This window comes from Nerophis ophidion, linkage group LG02 (genome assembly GCF_033978795.1).
Source record: "Nerophis ophidion isolate RoL-2023_Sa linkage group LG02, RoL_Noph_v1.0, whole genome shotgun sequence".
Taxonomy (NCBI): Eukaryota; Metazoa; Chordata; class Actinopteri; order Syngnathiformes; family Syngnathidae; genus Nerophis; species Nerophis ophidion.
This window is the reverse complement of record NC_084612.1, coordinates 17,177,306-17,196,601: the sequence shown is the minus strand read 5'-3', so window position 1 is coordinate 17,196,601 and position 19,296 is coordinate 17,177,306. Positions and strand designations below refer to the sequence as shown.

General features: G+C 40.2%; 1 protein-coding gene across 4 annotated transcripts in view; it reads left to right on the top strand.

Annotated features, from left to right (window-relative positions):
• Positions 1-19,296, top strand: part of trpm7 (transient receptor potential cation channel, subfamily M, member 7) — a 133,765-nt gene continuing 114,469 nt past the window's right edge. For all 4 annotated transcript variants that reach the window (XM_061878201.1, XM_061878191.1, XM_061878182.1 and 1 more), the window contains exon 1: positions 1-333. In XM_061878201.1, coding sequence (XP_061734185.1) covers positions 16-333 — 318 coding nt within the window. In that variant the 5' untranslated portion in view covers positions 1-15. The remainder of the gene's footprint in view (positions 334-19,296) is intronic.

Sequence of the window (19,296 nt, the reverse complement as noted above, 5' to 3'; positions counted from 1 at the left end):
TGAATAAGAGTATACATGAAGTCCGTCATGGCACCAAATAAAACGCCAGTTGGTGTCGATGCTAGCTGCGTATCACAGTACAACAAAGGCACGTGCTCACAAGCCCCGCCCCGGCCATGTGACAGCCAGCCCAGCCCTGGGCCGGCTGACTGCGCCGCTCCGTCACGCCGCGTCAGTCGGAGTCGCACAATTATGAAAAAGCAACCTTCCGTTGGAGCTGTAGCCGAAGCGGATCTCTCCAACGTCCACCGGGCTTTCCTTCCGAGGCTAACACAGAGCACCGCCGATAGATGGATAAAAGCCCGGCGAGGCGTACCAACGGTGACGAGAATGGTAGGCACTTCGTTCGTCTTCTTAGCCGTCTTTGAAGTGCCTTTTGTCGGCTTGTCCAATTGTGGCAGGTCCCCCCTTCCGCGCATGCTTGGGCTTCCTCAGCGCAGTTGGGCTAGTTTGTTTGGTGTCGACACTCGCTTAACACATGGCGACAAACACGCATTCTAGAGACACGAAGTGCTTGTCTTGCGTGGGAAAAGACCCACGCCGCACACATTAGGCTAACTGGCTAGCTGTGTAGCACGACGTGCTAACTAGCAGCCTGATGTTAGCAGCGGTGTAAACAACCATCGACTCATTTCATGTTTGCCTCCGTTTTCACACATTTGTGTCCGGGTGTCGCCAGTGTCTGCTTGGCACTTTGTTCTGCCAGGCAGGTCAAGGGGTGTCGCTACGTGAATTTACAACCGCCGTTCGAGCCGTGTGCTCCCGCCTAGAACTCGAATTGTTTCTGGGTAAGGAAGAGTTCCAGGCCTTGAGCTGACATTCCCACGCATGTTTGTTTTATATGAAGGATTACTGAAACCCACTACTACCCACCACGCAGTCTGATATTTTTTATATCAATGATGAAATATTAACATTGCAACACATGCCAATACTGCCTTTTTAGTTTACCTAATTACAATTTTAAATTTCCCGGGAGTTTCGTCTTGAAAACGTCGTGTAATGATGACGTGTACGCAAGACGTCACGGGTTTTAAGGAAATATGAGCGCTGCACACACACACAGCTAAAAGTCGTCTGCTTTAATGGCATAATTACACAGTATTTTGGAGATCTGTGTTGCTGAATCTTTTGCAATTTGTTCAATTAATATTGGAGAAGTCAAACACACGGCGATTCCTTGTTTAAAATTCCTGGAGGTGAAACTATACTATGAATCAGAGTGCGGTCAAGCAAACATGAATCACGACGGAATGTCAACCAGCAGGTTTCGGTGAGAAAATTGTGGTTGAAAAGTCAGTTCTTACCAGGGAAAATCTGAGCTTGTGCCGTCCATAAAGCTGCCGTCGACTCCCCTGAGACATTGGCGTCAAGACACCCGTGGACGTACACCTCCGACTATCAGGTAATATTTAACTGACTAAAACACTAGCAACACAATAGAAAGATAAGGGATTTCTCCGAATTATCCTATTAAATGTGTCTAAAAACATCGGAATCCGTCCCAATCGCGTTTTTTTTCCTAGTCTATCGCTATCAATATCCTCAAACACAAATCTTTCATCCTCGCTCAAATTAATGGGGAAATTGTCGTTTTCTTGGTCCGAATAGCACTTTTTGTTGGAGGCTCCCATTAAAACAATGTGAATATGTGAGGAGCCCCCACACGTGTGACGTCATCGTCTTCGACTTCCGGTAGAGGCAGGGCTTTTGTCTTAGCGCCGAAAGTTGCGAACTTTATCGTGGATGTTCTCTACTAAATCCTTTCAGCAAAATATGGCAATATCGCGAAATGATCAAGTATGACACATAAAATGGACCTGCTATCCCTTTAAATAAGAAAATCTCATTTCAGTAGGCCTTTTAAGTCCGGTTTGACTTTCCTCACCCCTTTCTTGTTTGAAATAGCACTCAAATGTATCAAAGGCTTCACACGTCTTTGATTTGCTTTTCTTTGCAACGATCTCCTGTCATGTACAGCAGTGGTCACCAACCACCGGTCCGGGGACCGGTGTTGTACCGAAATCTGTTACCCATCGGAATTTGTAACTCCAGGGGGCGATGTTCCATGGCGTTTGTTTGATGTTTAAAACGGCAAGGCCAAAGAGGATGAGAAGAACGCTTGCGTAAATGGCGTAAACTATCCTTAAAGGCCTACTGAAATGAGATTTTCTTATTTAAACGGGGATAGCAGGTCCATTCTATGTTGTCATACTTGATCATTTCGCGATATTGCCATATTTTTGCTGAAAGGATTTAGTAGAGAACATCCACGATAAAGTTCGCAACTTTCGGTGCCAAGAGAAAAGCCCTGCCTCTACCGAAGTCGCTGACGTCACATGTTGATGGCTCCTCACATATCACATTGATTTTAATGGGAGCCTCCAACAAAAACAGCTATTCGGACCGAGAAAACGACGATTTCCCCATTAATTTGAGCGAGGATGAAAGATTTGTGTTTGAGGATATTGATAGCGGCGGACTAGGGAAAAAAAACAACAAAAAACGCGATTGCATTGAGACGGATTCATATGTTTTTAGAGACATTTATTAGGATAATTCTGGGAAATCCCTTATCTTTCTGTTGTTGTGCTAGTGTTTTAGTGAGTTTAACAGTACCTGATAGTCGGAAGTGTATGTCCACGGCCTCGGTGTTGACGCGCAGTGTCTCAGGGAAGTTGATGGCAGCTTAATGGGCGGCACATCCTCAGCTGATATCCGGTAAGAAGCGACTTTTTAACCACAATTTTCTCACTTAAACCTGCTGGTTGACATTCGGTTGGGATCCATGTCCGCTCTGATCCATAGTAAAGTTTCACTTCCGTGAATTTTAAACGTGTGTTTGTGTGGCTAAAGGCTAGAGCTTCCCAACTCCATCTTTCTACTGTGACTTCTCCAATATTAATTGAACAAATTGCAAAAATTCAGCAACACAGATCTCCAAAATACTGTGTAATTATGCCTTAAAGCAGATGACTTTTAGCTGTGTGTGTGCGCAGCGCTCATATCCTAACAGCCCGTGACGTCAAGTGTACACGTCATCATTACGCGACGTTTTCAGGAAAAAAACTCCCGGGAAATTTAAAATTGCAATTTAGTAAACTAAAAAGGCGGTATTGGCATGTGTCGCAATGTTAATATTTCATCATTGATATATAAACTATCAGACTGCGTGGTGGGTAGTAGTGGGTTTCAGTAGGCCTTTAATGCTGAAATGTCAGTTGTCAGAATTTCAGCATTAATAAATTACACATATTCATGAAATCAATGACTTAATTTCATTATAGTATGAGTCCATTGTATCAGCTTTGATTCTCTCTCACACACATACATTTTCCAATATAGATAGCTGAAATTCTGACAACTGATGTTTCAGCATTAAGGATAGTTTACGCCATTTACGCAAGCGTTCTTCTTCTCTTCCTCTTTGGCCTTGCCATTTATCCATCAAACAAACGCCATGGGAACATCCCCCCTGGAGTTACAAGTTCCGATGGGTAACAGATTTCAGTACAATGCCGGCATTGGTCCATGACACTTTTGCTACCGGGCCGCAGAGAGACAATAAATCGTTTATAACCGATAAAGCTAGGTTCCATCTGCAGTCTACAACAGGTTGATGACCTAAGATCAGGGCAGGTCAAGAACAAATTGACAATAGTAGTTAAAGTGCGTAAGGCAGATGGAGAAGTGCTAAATTGTTGCATACAGTAATTGTGCTGAAGGTAGAAAATACACATCTTCTTTGGCCTAGTAAGTTAAAGTGCTGGTGTTATTGCATATAATCCTATTATACAAGTAGTTAGCAATAAGAATTTATTTATGCTTGGAAAATGGGACCAAAGAAAGCTAACAATTGTGTATCTATGTATGAAATATTGTATATAAAAAGCCTCATAAATATATTGGGACTAATAGCAAGTATTTCTAGCTCGATTATACATCCATGCTTTTGTCCTTGCATGTGATGTATCACTTAAAACAGTGATCCCCAACCAGCGGTCCGTGTTAGGTTTGCTACCGGGCCGCACAGAGGCATTAAAATATTTATAATTTTTATATACTTAGCTTTTGCCAGTCTCACTAGACACAACAAATAGCTTGTTACTAGATGTATTATAAAACTCCTGATAGGAAGTCACCATTTGCTTTATTTGTGACATCTTTGTTGAAAGGGATAATGCTCATTAGTAAACATATCAAATCTAAAGGTGCCAAATCGTAGCCAAAAGCTAGGTTCCGTCTGCAGTCCACAGCAGGTTGATGACCTAGGATCAGGTCAGGTCAAGAACAGTGACCATAGTAGTTAGATGGAGAAGTGCTAAATTGATGCATATAATAATTGTGCTGAATGTAGAAAATACACGTTCTTTGGCCTAGTAAGTTAAAATGCTGGTGTTATTGCACGCTGTCCTATTATACAGGTACAATGAGAATGTATTTATGCATGGAAAATGGGACCAACAAAAGCTAACATTTGTGTATCTATGTATGAAATATTGCATATAAAAATCCACAGAAATATATTGGGACTAATAGCAAGTATTTCTAGCTCGATTATATATCCACGCTTTTGTCTTGAATTTGATGTATCACCTATAACAGTGATCCCCAACCACCGGTCCGTGACACGTTTGCAACCGGGCCGCACAGAGACATTAAAAATAATTTATAACTGACCGCATATCAAAGTACTTAACTTTCGCTAGTCTCACCAGACACACCAAATAGCTTGTTAATAGATGTATTATCAAACTCCTGATAGGAAGTCACCATTCGCTTTATTTGTTACACATCTTTGTTACATGGGACAATGCTCATTAATAAACATATCAAATCTAAAGGTGCCAAATCGTAGCTAAAAGCTAGATTCCGTCCGCAGCAGGTTGATGACCTAATATCAGGGTAGGTCAAGAACAAATTGACCATAGTAGTTACAGTGCGTAAGGCAGATGAAGAAGTGCTAAATTGTTGCATATAATAATTGTGCTGAAGGTAGAAAATACACATCTTCTATGGCCTAGTAAGTTAAAGTGCTAGTGTTTTTGCACGTAATCCTATTATACAGGTTGTCAGTAGTCAGCAATAAGAATGTATTTATGCATGAAAAATGGGACCAACAAAAGCTAACATTTGTGTATCTATGTATGAAATATTGCATATAAAAATCCATATAAATATATTGGGACTAATAGCAAGTATTTATAGCTCAATTATACATCCATGCTTTTGTCCTTGAATGTGATGTATCACCTATAACATTTGTGTATTTATGTATGAAATATTGCATATAAAAATCCATATAAATATATTGGGACTAATAGCAAGTATTTATAGCTCAATTATATATCCATGCTTTTGTCCTTGAATGTGATGTATCACCTATAACGGTGATCCCCAGCCACCGGTCCGTGACACGTTTGCTACCGGGCCGCACAGATGCATCAAATAATTTATAACCGACCGAATTTCCTCATACTTTGGCCAGTCTCACCAGACACACCAAATAGCTTGTTAATAGATGTATCATACAACTCCTGATAGGAAGTCACCATTTGCTTTATTTGTTACATCTTTGTTACATGGGATAATGCTCATTAATAAACATATCAAATCTAAAGGTGCTAAATCGTTGCTAAAAGCTAGGTTCCGTCTGCAGTCCGCAGCAGGTTGATGACCTAAGATCAGGACAGGTCAAGAACAAAGTGACCATAGTAGTTACAGGTGCATAAGGCAGATGGAGAAGTGCTAAATTGTTGCATATAAAATTGTGCTGAAAGTAGAAAATACACATCTTCTTTAGCCTAGTAAGTTTAAATGCTGTTGTTAATTGCACGGTTTCCTATTTTACAAGTAGTTAGCAATAACTGTTTTATTTTTGAATGGAAAATTGGACCAAAAATGTGTATTTACATATGAAATATTGCAAATAAAAATGGGTACAAAAAGCCACATAAATATATTGTAACTAATAGCAAGTATTTCTAGCTTGATTATACAAACCCTGTTTCCATATGAGTTGGGAAATTGTGTTATATGTAAATATTAACGGAATACAATGATTTGCAAATCCTTTTCAACCCATATTCAGTTGAATATGCCACAAAGACAACACACGGCGTGGCGCAGTGGGAGAGTGGCCCTGCGCAACCCGAGGGTCCCTGGTTCAACCCCCACCTAGTACCAACCTCGTCAAGTCCGTTGTGTCCTGAGCAAGACACTTCACCCTTTCTCCTGATGGGTGCTGGTTAGCGCCTTGCATGGCAGCTCCCTCCATCAGTGTGTGAATGTGTGTGTGATTGGGTAAATGTGCAGGAGCTGGTTAGCGCCTTGCATGGCAGCTTCCTCCATCAGTGTGTGAATGTGTGTGTGAATGTGTGTGTGAATGGGTAAATGTGGAAGTAGTGTCAAAGCGCTTTGAGTACCTTGAAGGTAGAAAAGCGCTATACAAGCACAACCCATTTATTCATTTATATATGATGTTCAAGCTGATGAACATATTTTTTTTTTTGCAAATAATCATTAACTTTAGAATTTGATGCCAGCAACACTTGACAAAGAAGTTGGGAAAAGTGGCAATAAAGACTGATTAAGTTCAGGAATGCTCATCAAACAATTATTTGGAACATCCCACAGGTGTGCAGGCTAATTGAGAACAGGTGTGTGCCATGATTGGGTATAAAAACAGGTTCCCAAAAAATGTTCAGTCTTTCACAAGGAAGGATGGGACGAGGTACACCCCTTTGTCCACAAGTGCGTGAGCAAATAGTCCTACAGTTTAAGAACAACGTTTCTCAAAGTGCAATTGCAAGAAATTTAGGGATTTCAACATCTACGGTCCGTACTATCATCAAAAGGTTCAGAGTATCTGTGAAATCACGCCACATAAGCGGCATGGCCGGAAACCAACATTGAATGACCGCGACCTTCGATCACTCAGATGGCACTGTATCAAAAACCGACATCAATCTCTAAAAGATATCACCACATGGGCTCAGGAACACTTTAGAAAACCACTGTCACTAAATACAGTTCGTCGCTACATCTGTAAGTGCAAGTTAAAGCTCTACTATGCAAAGCGAAAGCCGTTTATCAATAACATCCAGAAACGCCGCCGGCTTCTCTTGGCCCGGATCATCTAAGATGGACTGATGCAAAGTGGAAAAGTGTTCTGTTGTCTGACGAGTCCACATTTGAAATTGTTTTTGGAAATATTCGACATCGTGTCATCCGGACCAGAGGGGAAGCGAACCTTTCAGACTGATAGCAATGCAAAGTTCAAAAGCCAGCATCTGTGATGGTATGGGGGTGCATTAGTGCCCAAGGCATGGGTAACTTACACATCTGGGAAATTACCATTAATGCAGAAAGGTACATACAAGTTTTGGAACAACATAAGCTGCCATTTAAGCGTCGTCTTTTTAATGGACGCCCCTGCTTATTTCAGCAAGACAATGCCAAGCCACATTCAGCACGTGTTCCAACAGCGTGGCTTTGTAAAAAAAAGAATGCGGGTACTTTCTTGGCCCGCCTGCTGTCAAGACCTGTCTACCATCGAAAATGTGTGGCGCATTATGAAGCGTAAAATACGACAGCGGAGACCCCGGACTGTTGAACGACTGAAGCTCTACATAAAACAAGAATGGGAAAGAATTCCACTTTCAAAGCTTCCTCAGCTTCCAAGTTTCCTCAGTTCCCGAACTTTTTATTGAGTGTTGTTAAAAGAAAAGGGGATGTAACACAGTGGTGACCATGCCCTTTCCCAACTACTTTGGCACGTGTTGCAGCCATGAAATTCAAACTTAATTATTTACAAAAAAAACTAAAGTTTGAGTTTGAACATCAAATATCTTGTCTTTGTAGTGCATTCAATTGAATATGGATTCACAAATCATTGTATTCCGTTTATATTTACATCCAGCACAATTTCCCAACTCATATGGAAACAGGGTTTGTATATCCATCCTTTAGTTCTTGAATTTGATGCATCGCCTATAACTCATCAGATACTAAAGCCAAAAAAAACCTACTACGAGCAAAAACGAGTAAAAAAACAAGTCTTTGGAGAGCTTTTTTGCAAAGGGAAAAGGCCAGGGGCTCCCACTATTTGAATGTTATGGTGAGTTTTTTCATGTATTAATTTTTTATGCACTTATTTGCTATATTTATCTGCCACACTTGGAAGGCCGGTCCGTGAAAATAAATGCCTTCATTAATCCGGTCCCTAGTGGAAAAAATGTTGGGGACCCCTGATATACAGGATCGTTGACTAGCGTTTTTACAGTAGGATGTTTAAAAACACCATGGCTTTTCTGTCATGTACCCTTTTAGGTCCTTAAAAGCAGTGTGGCTTACCTGTCACATACAGAATATTTACACTGAGTCCTTAAATCAGCAGAGCACTCCTGTCATATACAGTAGGGGTCCCCAACCTTTTTTTGCACAACGGACCGGTTTAACCTAGGCATTATTTTCAGGGACCGGCTTTCCACTTATGCCAGATGAATACAGCAAAAAAAAAAAGCTCATGAAAAATACAACTCACTATCACGCTGCATTAGTGGGATCCCTGGGCTTGTTTCTTTGCAATGAGATCCCCAGCAGGTTGATGGTAACCTCCTGGGGACTGTAGTTGGAAATCAGCCTTTGGCTACAATCTGTCACAATTATATTTTACATGTTCATTAATGTGCATTGTATCATGTCACAAATTTATAACAACTGACAACTTCCTACAATGAGTTTTATTCTAAAACTACAAACAAGCTTATTGCTTTGTCTAGTGCAGGGGTCACCAACAAGGTGCCCGCGGGCGCCAGGTAGCCCGCAAGGACCAGATGAGTCGCCCGCTGGCCCGTTAAAAAAAAAAATAAAAAAATTGTGTTTTAATTTTTTTTTTTTGTGTGAATTTATTAATCAATTCAACAAAACAATACACAACAATACTATAACAATGCAATCCAATTCCAAAACCAAACCCAACCAAGCAACATTCAGAATAGCAATAAACAGAACAATTGAGGACACACAAACATGACACGGTACAATCTAAAAGTAGTGAAACAAAAATGAATATTATCAATATTAGTAATAATTTCAAAATGGCAGTGATTAAAAATCCCTCATTGATATTATCATTAAAAACATTTATACAGAAAATAAAAAAAATGTCACAGTGGCTTACACTTGCATCGCATCTCATAAGCTTGACAACACACTGTGTCCAATATTTTACGCAAAGATATAAGTCATAGTTTGGTTGATTTAATTTGAATTTTTTTCGTGTTTTCTCCTCTTTTAAACCGTTCAATTAAGTTATTTTTTTCATCATTTATTCTCTACAAAAAACCTTCCGTAAAAGGAAAAAAAATGTACGACGGAATGACAGACAGAAATACCCATTTTTATATATATATATATATATATATATATATATATATATATATATATATATATATATATATATATATATATATATATATATATATATATATATAAAAACACTTAAAAAGTAAAGTGTTTTTTTGTTTAATATAAATGAACTCTGACATAGTATAGTTCAAAGGTCAGTATTGTGCGCATGACCAAAACGTAGTGTTTGTTGCGCTCTTACAAACAAGTTAATGTTAGCGGACGCAGCGAATTTGAGGAGAAGAGTTACCCCAAAAAATGTCAGAAAAAAGAAAGAAAATATATCATTATCACGACGAATGGGAGGTCGAGTTTTTTTTTTTTTTACCACTGTGAAAGGATCCTGCATGTGTTTCATTTGCGGAGCAACTGTGGCAATAGAAAAGCGGCACAATGTGGAGAGACATTTCACTACGTGTCATACAAGCTACCATGCTAACTACCCACCGGGCAGCGCACTGCGTGCAGAAAAAGCCCGCGAGTTAAAGGCAGATTTCTGCAAACAGCAGTCTTTTTTCAGTAGACCGGTTAAAAACTCCCAAAAAGCAACCGAAGCCTCGTTTAGAGCTACGCAGTTCTTGATGAAGAAAAAGAAGGCATTCACAGGGGAGGTTGTCAAAGAAGCAATGATGATAATTGCTAAAACTGTGCTTGAAGACGAGAAGTCTGGAATCAATGTAATCTCCAGTCTCTCCGATGTTCAACTCTGCGCAACTACGATGGTAAAAAGAGTGTCGGCGATGTCTGGGAACTTGACCGACCAGCTGGACCGTGATGTGGCGAGGTGCCGGTGGTTCAGCATCCAGTGTGACAAGTCGGTGGACAGCAGCAGTACGGCGCAGCCGATGGTCTTTATCAGGATGGTGTTAGATGATTTCTCCACAAAAGAAAAACTTCTGACACTACTGCCCCTGAAGACAACTACGAGGGGAGTTGACAATTATAACGCAGTGAAGGAGTTTTTGGTGGAAAAAAAAGTGCCGCTGGAAAAGCTGGTATCAGTGACTACGGATGGGGCTCCTGCTATGATCGGCCGACACACAGGATCCGTTGCTCTCTGTAAAGCTGACCCAGAGATCCCAAACTTTCTGCAGTACCACTGCATCATACACCAGCAGGCCTTATGTGCAAAAGTAATCTGCTTTGAGCACGTAATGACTCCCGTCGTAAAGATCATAAACAGCATCCGCTCCAGAGCTAAACAGCATCCGCTCCAGAGCTAAACAGCACAGAACATTCAAGGTACTTTTGTAGGAGCTGTCAGCTGAATATGGTGACCTACTACTACACACAGAAATCCGATGGCTCAGCAGGGGACACATTTTACAACGTTTTTTGTCACTTTTGGGTGAAATCAAAGAGTTCATGCAGTCCAGAGGTGAGGGCACCATGCTGCTGGAGGACACTGAGTGGATACTTGACCTTGCATTTTTAACGGACATTACTGGAAAACTGAACAGTTTGAACTGTGAGCTGCAAGGCAAAGGTAAAATTGTCGCCGATATAAGTGCTTTAAATGCATTTAAAACTAAGATGAAGCTTTTTCTCTGTGCCTTTACAGAGAAAAAAAGTGCTGCACTTTCCCTCTGTGCAGATGGTGCTGAAAGACAATGTTTCTGTATCTGAAGCTTTTGACAAAGTTGCAGAAAAGTACTCTCAGGTCATAAGCAGAGTTGGGCAAGAGTTTGTGAACAGGTTTTGTGACCTGGATCAGCTTGAGCCTTGTGTGTCGTTCAATTCTAATCTTTTCATGAACGTGGACATACCATGCATTGCTGAGCAGTTAAGTGCACCATTAAGCCTGGATGCTGAACAGGTGGAGATTGAAATTGGAACACTGCAAAATGACCTCCACCTCAAAGTCCACCAGGCTGCACCCAACTTTTGGTGCCTTGTTGACACAGAAAAGTACAGTGGTGTATGCGCAGCAGTTATGAAGGTTGCAAGTCTGTTTGGTTCAACTTATCTTTGTGAATCAGCCTTTTCTGACATGAACTTCATCAAGAACAAACACAGAACACGCCTCACTGATGCACACCTGCAAGACTCACTCAGAGTTGCAGTGTCAAGTTACACACCAGAGTAAAACACACTAGTTAACAGCATGCAATGCCAGGCTTCCCACTAACTGACAAAGAAACAGATAACAGATTTGGTGTCCAGTTCAAAGTGTGACATGATTTATTTAAAAATTCGAGAGTTGACTTTTGTATTTTACATGAGTTATTATTCGTACAAACATGGTGCAAAGTAATTCATGATTTGTTAAAAAATGTTAGTGGCTAGCTAGTTAAAATGGGATATTGTGATTTCACAAGACTGTCCTCGAAGTGATCATTTGAAAATGTTCAATTTGAAAAATGTGCACTTAGAGGAAAATATTACAATAAAGTGTTGCATATTATTGATATGTATCTGTTTCTATATATATATTTATTGTGAGAAATCATTAAGCTGATCAGTGTTTCCACAAAGATAAATATAAGTAATTATTAATAATAACATAGAGTTAAAGGTACATTGAGCAAATTGGCTATTTATTTAAGTATGTTAAAAAACTGGTAGCCCTTCGCATCAATCTGTACCCAAAAAGTAACTCTTGGTTTTAAAAAGGTTGGTAAACCCCTGGTCTAGTGGGACAGGCGAAAGTTAAGTCAGAGAAAACGCAGTCATTTATAAATTATTTGTTTCTCTGCGGCTCGGTAGCAAATGCGTCACGTACCGGTACCGGTCCCCGGACCGGTGGTTGGAGACCACTGATATACAGGATCTCTGACTGGTATTTTTAAAGTAGGTCCTTTTTAAAACAGCTTGACTCACCTGTCATATACAGGATCTTTACAGTGAGTTCTTAAAAACAGCAGATCACAGGATGTTGGACTAGTGTTTTTAAAGTAGACCCTATTAAAACAGCATGGCTCACCTGTTAAACACAGAATCTTTGCCTAGCATTTTTATAGTAGGTCCTTAAAAACAACATTGCTTATTTGTCATGTACAGTTTTAGGTCCTTAAAAACCGTGTGGTTCACCTGTCATACAGTTTTGGTTCCCTAAAAACGTCGTGGCTCACCTGTAATATACAGGATCTTTACTGTGAGGTCTTGAAAACGGCAGCGCACAGGATGTTTGACGAGTATTTTTAAAGTAGGTTCTTAAAAACAGCATGGCTCACCTGTCATATAGAGAATCTTTTACTAGCGTTTTTACAGTAGTTCCTTTTGAAACAGTGGTCCCCAACCACCAGGCTGGGCTGCGGCTCGATTGGCATCGGGGCGGAGAATCATTTTTTGTTATTATTATTTTTTTTATTAAATCAACGTAAAAAAACACAAGATGCACTTACAATTAGTGCACCAACCCAAAAAAACTCAATTTTTCATGACAAAAACAAAACAAAAAAAATAAAACGAACCACTTTTTTTTTTAAAGTATATCCTTAAAAACAGCGTGGCTTACTTGTCATGATCTTTACAGTGAGTCCTTAAAACAGCAGCGCGCCCCTGTCATATACAGGACTGACTGGTGTTTTTTGAAGTAGATCATTGAGAACCGCAGCATGCTCCTGCCACCTTTGACTAGTGTAAACATATTTAGATTATGGACTTTATGACATTATGTAAGTGCAATTGTTGTTGTTAAAAGTTGATTTATTAGAGAAAAGAAAAAAGATTATGGAAAGCAGAAAAAATAATTATTCAAAATGTTTCCTTAAAATACACACTGTGTTTTATCTGATTGCTCGATTATTCGAACAAAGTAATTGTTTGATGACTCGATAACTAAAAGGTTTGATAGTTGCAGCCCCAACTAACACATGAGAAAATTGTACTGTATTGATTGAGGCTACTCCCTTATTTGGAATAAGTGTTGCACATGACAGTGACTCACATGACAAATAGTAACATTGGCCTCTTGTGTACTAATACACTTATATAATGTCGCTTGAGGCAAGTGGTACATATAACGTTTAATATTGGAACACAAGTTTGTGATGGCCAACAAAAAACCCCCACAATTTTCCCACAGCGGAAACGTGAGACAGTCAAATGCCTTAGCTAACCACATTAAGTGCTGGGTGAGGGTCACTGATGTCCCTTTGCAGCTCACAGAAACAATCTTCCCCTGGATGTTGTATTCTTTTAACCATCTAATTTTTAGCAATATTGTACCAAGTAGCCAGGTCTAGGGTTGTGCACTGTTCACATTTCAACCAATACGGTACGAATTCCTGGCACCTGGGAAACACTTGAAAACAACACCTAAATGGTAGCAGCACGGGGTGCCAGTAGAGCAGTGCAACCAGAAGCTTGCAAGTGCAATATAGGTAGCAAAACATGGCACCTGTTTGTTTTACGTGAACCGATACCCGGTAGTACCGAAGGAACTCGGTTGGTGCATTTTTAAAAGTCTGAAATTCGGTAGCCATTCCTAGCCAGGACAGACATGTGAACCTTGTTATTAAATCATCCATCCATCCGTCCATTTTCTACCGCTTGTCCCTTTTGGGTCGCGGGGGGTCTCTAGTGCCTATCTCAGCTGCATTCGGGCGGTAGACGGTGGAGGAGGGGTTATTGCATCTGCCTCACAATACGAAGGTCCTGAGTAGTCCTAAATTCAATCCCGGGTTCGGGATCTTTCTGTGTGGATTTGCATGTCCTCCCCGCCGTGACTGCGTGGGTTCCCTCCGGGTAATCCGGCTTCCTCCAAAAACATGCATCTGGGGATAGGTTGATTGGCAACACTAAATCGGCCTTAGTGTGTGAATGTGAGTGTGAATGTTGTCTGTCTACCCGTGTTGGCCATGTGATGAGGTGGCGACTTGTCCAGGGTGTGCACCTCCTACCAGCTGAGATAGGCTCCAGCGACCCCCTATAGCAAATAAGCCAACAATGAAAATTAATTTGATAACTTTGTCATCATCGCTAAATCACCACGTCCAGGTGTGTTTGTTTTCTTGATCTCTCACTTTCAAACGGGGTACAAGCGGGTCTGTGCATTGCTCTCAGAACCTGAACGTATGGAAAGTGATGGCAATGCAAAAAAAGACAGCGGTTTGAAAAAACTGCACTTGATTTATTTTTCACTGTTGTTATACACTTTGGTATAGATTGAAACCATTAGTTTCTCAGTAATTTATTTTCCTTTTGATACTATTGAAATCCTGATAATAGGTATGAAAATTGAAATGAAATCAAGTCACGGACTCAATGTCCAACTCAAATGTCTACAGCAGGTAATAAGCAATAATTGTTTGACTAGTCGACAAATCGAAACATTATTGCTGACTAAGTCCACAATTCAAATAATTGTTAGTTGTGGGGACAATATAGACAACAACATAACTACATCAGCAAATACAGTATCTGGTACCGTTATTCATAAAAACAAATAAGTGGAATTAATAGTAATGGTCAAATTCTTTAGGACTTGGCTGCCTACACTTGAAAAGGCTGAAAAGATCAAAGATGGCGCTTTATCAACTCAACTCCAGTAGACTTTGTAGAGGTTATTTCACACCACATCTGGAGCTTTTCATACAGGAGCACATACAGGAACTTTCATGATAGGTTGATAACTTAAACCAAAGAAGGATTAAAAGTTAAAGTACCAATGATTGTCACACACATACTACATGTGGCGAAATTATTCTCTGCATTTGACCCATCACCCTTGATCACCCCCTGGGAGGTGAGGGGAGCAGTGGGCAGCAGCGGTGCCGCGCCCAGGAATCATTTATGGTGATTTAACCCCCAATTCCAACCCGCGATGCTGAATGCCAAGCAGGGAGGTAATGGGTCCCATTTTTATAGTCTTTGGTATGACTCGGCCAGGATTTGAACTCACGACCTACCGATTTCAGGGCGGACACTCTAACCACTAGGCCACTGAGTAGCATCATATATATACATATATATATATATATATATATATATATATATATATATATGTATGTATATGTATATATATGTATATGTGTATATATATGTATATGTATATATATATATACGTATATAAAAAAAATATTATCTCTAGCTGTATCTTAGGACCAACAATAGTAATTACATACCATTGGTCTCTCTTGTCTTCTCTCTTTACAGTTCCATTCTTGCACTTCTTTCCATGGCTTTCACATCAAATGACTTAACTATGTCAAATGACTTGACTAAGTCCCTTCTTTGTCTTATGCATGTCACATAGAATCAAACACGTCGAACATTCATACTTGCGTCAACGTTATAAAGAAAAATACATAATTTCATTATCATTGGCATCAGTTTCTAAAATCTGACCAAAAGCTGTCGCTGGGCGCCGCGACAGACAGGCTTCATGGTGTCTTTGCTGAATGAGCATGTATCAGACACCTCGGTCTCCTTGGACGCATTCTCGCTCATCCATGCGGACTGGACACTGACCGAGAGTTGATGGGCGGCCGAGGGTGGAATTGGCTCTCTTAGTTGCTTTGTTGGGACTGCTCCTGTCTCTGGCCATGCTCACCCCCACCCCAGCAGACGATTGCATGGAACACTGCAGAGTCCACCACAGTGTGTGTGGGTTTGGTTGCTTGTTTATGCATGGTGCAATCATGTGTTTACAATGTATATTATTGGTTGATAATAATTTTTGTTGTTGTTGTTTTACTTTTGTGATTGTGTGTAGCTATTGCACTGCTGGAGTGGCCGCTGGTTTCATTAGCTCTGCTCTTTTAGCCTTGAATGACCTTTGTGTTCTTTGATGTTTCCCTCTTACACATTAATGTGTGCTTTGGCTATGATTTTTTTTTCCTCTTGGTCTCAATCTGGACCCCTTCTCCAAGGGCCCAGGCTTTGACTGACTTTTTTTCCCCTCAACCCCCGTCCCCAGCGGTTACCTGTTTCTCACCGTTTTTGTAAAGGACGCCGGAAGTTGGCAGACCCATCAGCAATCCTGTTCTGTCTCCCTGCAATGTTTGTCTTAATCTTAAAAACTTAATTTCTCAACGGGTAATATTATTAAAGTTCTTCTGATTCTGATATGTGACAATACTATTAGTAGTAAAAAACAATATCACCAAGTATCATAATATTTACCTCTGTTGTCATCATTACCATCAACTCAAATGTAGCCATGCATAAAAGAGATTTAAAAAGTAAATTATGAGGAATGTATTAATTGATACAATGTTTGCTGTGTTTTCGGTGATGTGTATTTGTATGAGTGTAAGTGTGTAAATATCTATGTATTAGGGTTGTCACGATACCAATAATTTGGTACTGGTAAGAAAATGTATTTTGATACTTTTTAGGGCTAAGTGATACGGCCCAAAAAATTATCACGATTAATTGTTTCATGTCACCCGATCTCGATTATCACAATTATTTTAAACATTTTTATTAAAGTGGATTGTCCCATTCAGTATTATACTGAGTACTGCATCTCTACTGTTTACAACTGCAGTATCTTGTAACATACATTTCCACCATGTTTGATTGAGGTAATACAGTCGTGGTCAAAAGTTTACATACACTTGTAAAGAACATATCATGTCTGTCTTGAGTTTCCAATAATTTCTACAACTCTTATTTTTTGGTGATAGCGTGATTGGAGCACATACTTGTTGGTCACAAAAAACATTCATGAAGTTTGGTTCTTTTATGAACTTATTATGGATCTACTGAAAATGTGACCAAATCTGTTGAGTCAAAAGTTTACATACAGCAATGTTAATATTTGGTTACATGTCACTTGGCAAGTTTCACTGCAATAAGGCGCTTTTGGTAACCATCCACAAGCTTCTGGCAAGCTTCTGGTTGAATTTTTGACCACTCCCCTTGACAAAATTGGTGCAGTTCAGCTAAATTTGTTGGTTTTCTGACATGGAGTTGTTTTTTCATCATTGTCACGACTTTGGGAAGGCAATTCTAAAGTCTTAATTCTAGCCTGATTTAGCCATTCCATAACCACTTTTGACGCGTGTTTGGGGTGATTGTCCTGTTGGAAGATCCAACTGCGCCCAATATTTTAGGTTGTCCTGAAGAATTTGGAGGTAATCCTCCTTTTCATTGTCCCATTTACTCTCTGTAAAGCAGCAAAACAGGCGCAGAGCATAATGTTACCAACACCTTGCTTGATGGTGGAATTGGTGTTCCTGGGTTTTTAAAGGCCTCACCTTTTCTCCTCCAAAAATATTGCTGGGTATTGTGACCAAACAGCTCAATTTTTGTTTAATCTTTCCTTGATATGGTCTTATTTTTGTCCATGTGATGTAAGATGGAACACAAATTTAGCTATTCGGCCACAATACTCAGCAATATGTTTATAGGAAAAAAGTGACATGTCCTTCACAAGTGTATGTAAACTTTTGACCATGACTGTATATGCTAACAACTGACAACTCTCATTTACCGTATTTCCTTGAATTGCCGCCCGAGCGCTAATTAATTTTAAACCTCTTCTCACTCCGGCGCTTACCAAAGGCATGCGGTAAAGGCAAGCATGCGCTAATTATTTTGAAACCTCTTCTCACTTGAGCGCTTACCAAAGGCATGCGGTAAATTTAGACCTGCGCTTATAAATTTGAGTGTGATGTGAGGATACTATCATGAAAAGCACATTAAATTAAAAAAACGTTATTGTGGTCTTACCTTTACTTATAAATGAAGTCCATGCACAGCTCCTTCTGATCAAAAGCATCAATAACTTGTTTATAGAAGTCTTCCTTATCTTTCTTCAGTTTTAAAAGTCTCTCTGTCTCAATGGAGATCTTCCTTTATTACCTCCTGCTCTGAATGACAGTCCAGTTTAGAAAACAGTTTTATTTTAGATATGTAATCCTCCATGTTAAAAGTCAAAGCGAGAGGAAAAAATAAACGACCGCTGCCTACTCTTGCTGCTTGTTAAATGATAAATGATAAATGGGTTGTACTTGTATAGCGCTTTTCTACCTTCAAGGTACTCAAAGCGCTTTGACACTACTTCCACATTTACCCATTCACACACACATTCATACACTGATGGAGGGAGCTGCCATGCAAGGCGCCAATCAGCACCCATCAGGAGCAAGGGTGAAGTGTCTTGCTCAGGACACAACGGACGTGACGAGGTTGGTTCTAGGTGGGATTTGAACCAGTGACCCTCGGGTTGCGCACGGCCACTCTCCCACTGCGCCACGCCGTTGTCACTTCTTCTGCAGCCGAGTGGTCGCAAGAAGGATCACTAGGGCTCTCGATGTAGATCTTCCTTTATTACATCCTGCTTTGATTGAAAAGCCAGTTTAGAAAACTGTTTTATTTTAAATATGTAATCCTCCATGTTAACAGTGCAAGGGAGAGGAAAAAATAAACGATCGCTGTTCACTCTTGCTGCTTGTTGTCACTTCTACTGCAGCCGAGTAGTCGCAAGAAGGATCACTAGCGCCCTCTAACACCAAGAGGCGGGAGTCATTTAATGACTCATATTTGACACACGCATCTACGGTATATTAAAACATAGTTGCTTACTGTTCTTTTTAGCATATTCAATTGCTTGGACCTTAAATCCTACTGAATAGCTCTTTATCTTCTTCCCTTTATGCGATTTCAAATTATTGAAATCAGCCCCCTCCATTTTGAAAATGGTGACAGGTGAAGTGTCACTCGTGACGTGACTAGTTTGACCCCGGGGAAATTCTAGACATGTGCTAATAAAAATAATATTTAGCGAAACAAGCTTGAACCAGCGTTAATCCTGAGCTGGCGGTAATGCTAAGCATGCGCTAATTATTTTGCGAAACAAGTTTGACCCGGCAGTAATTCTAGTGTGGGTAGAGCGGCCGTGCCAGAAACCCGAGGGTTGCAGGTTCGCTTCCCACCTATGGACATCAAAGTCGCTGCCGTTGTGTCCTTGGGCAGGACATTGATTGATTGATT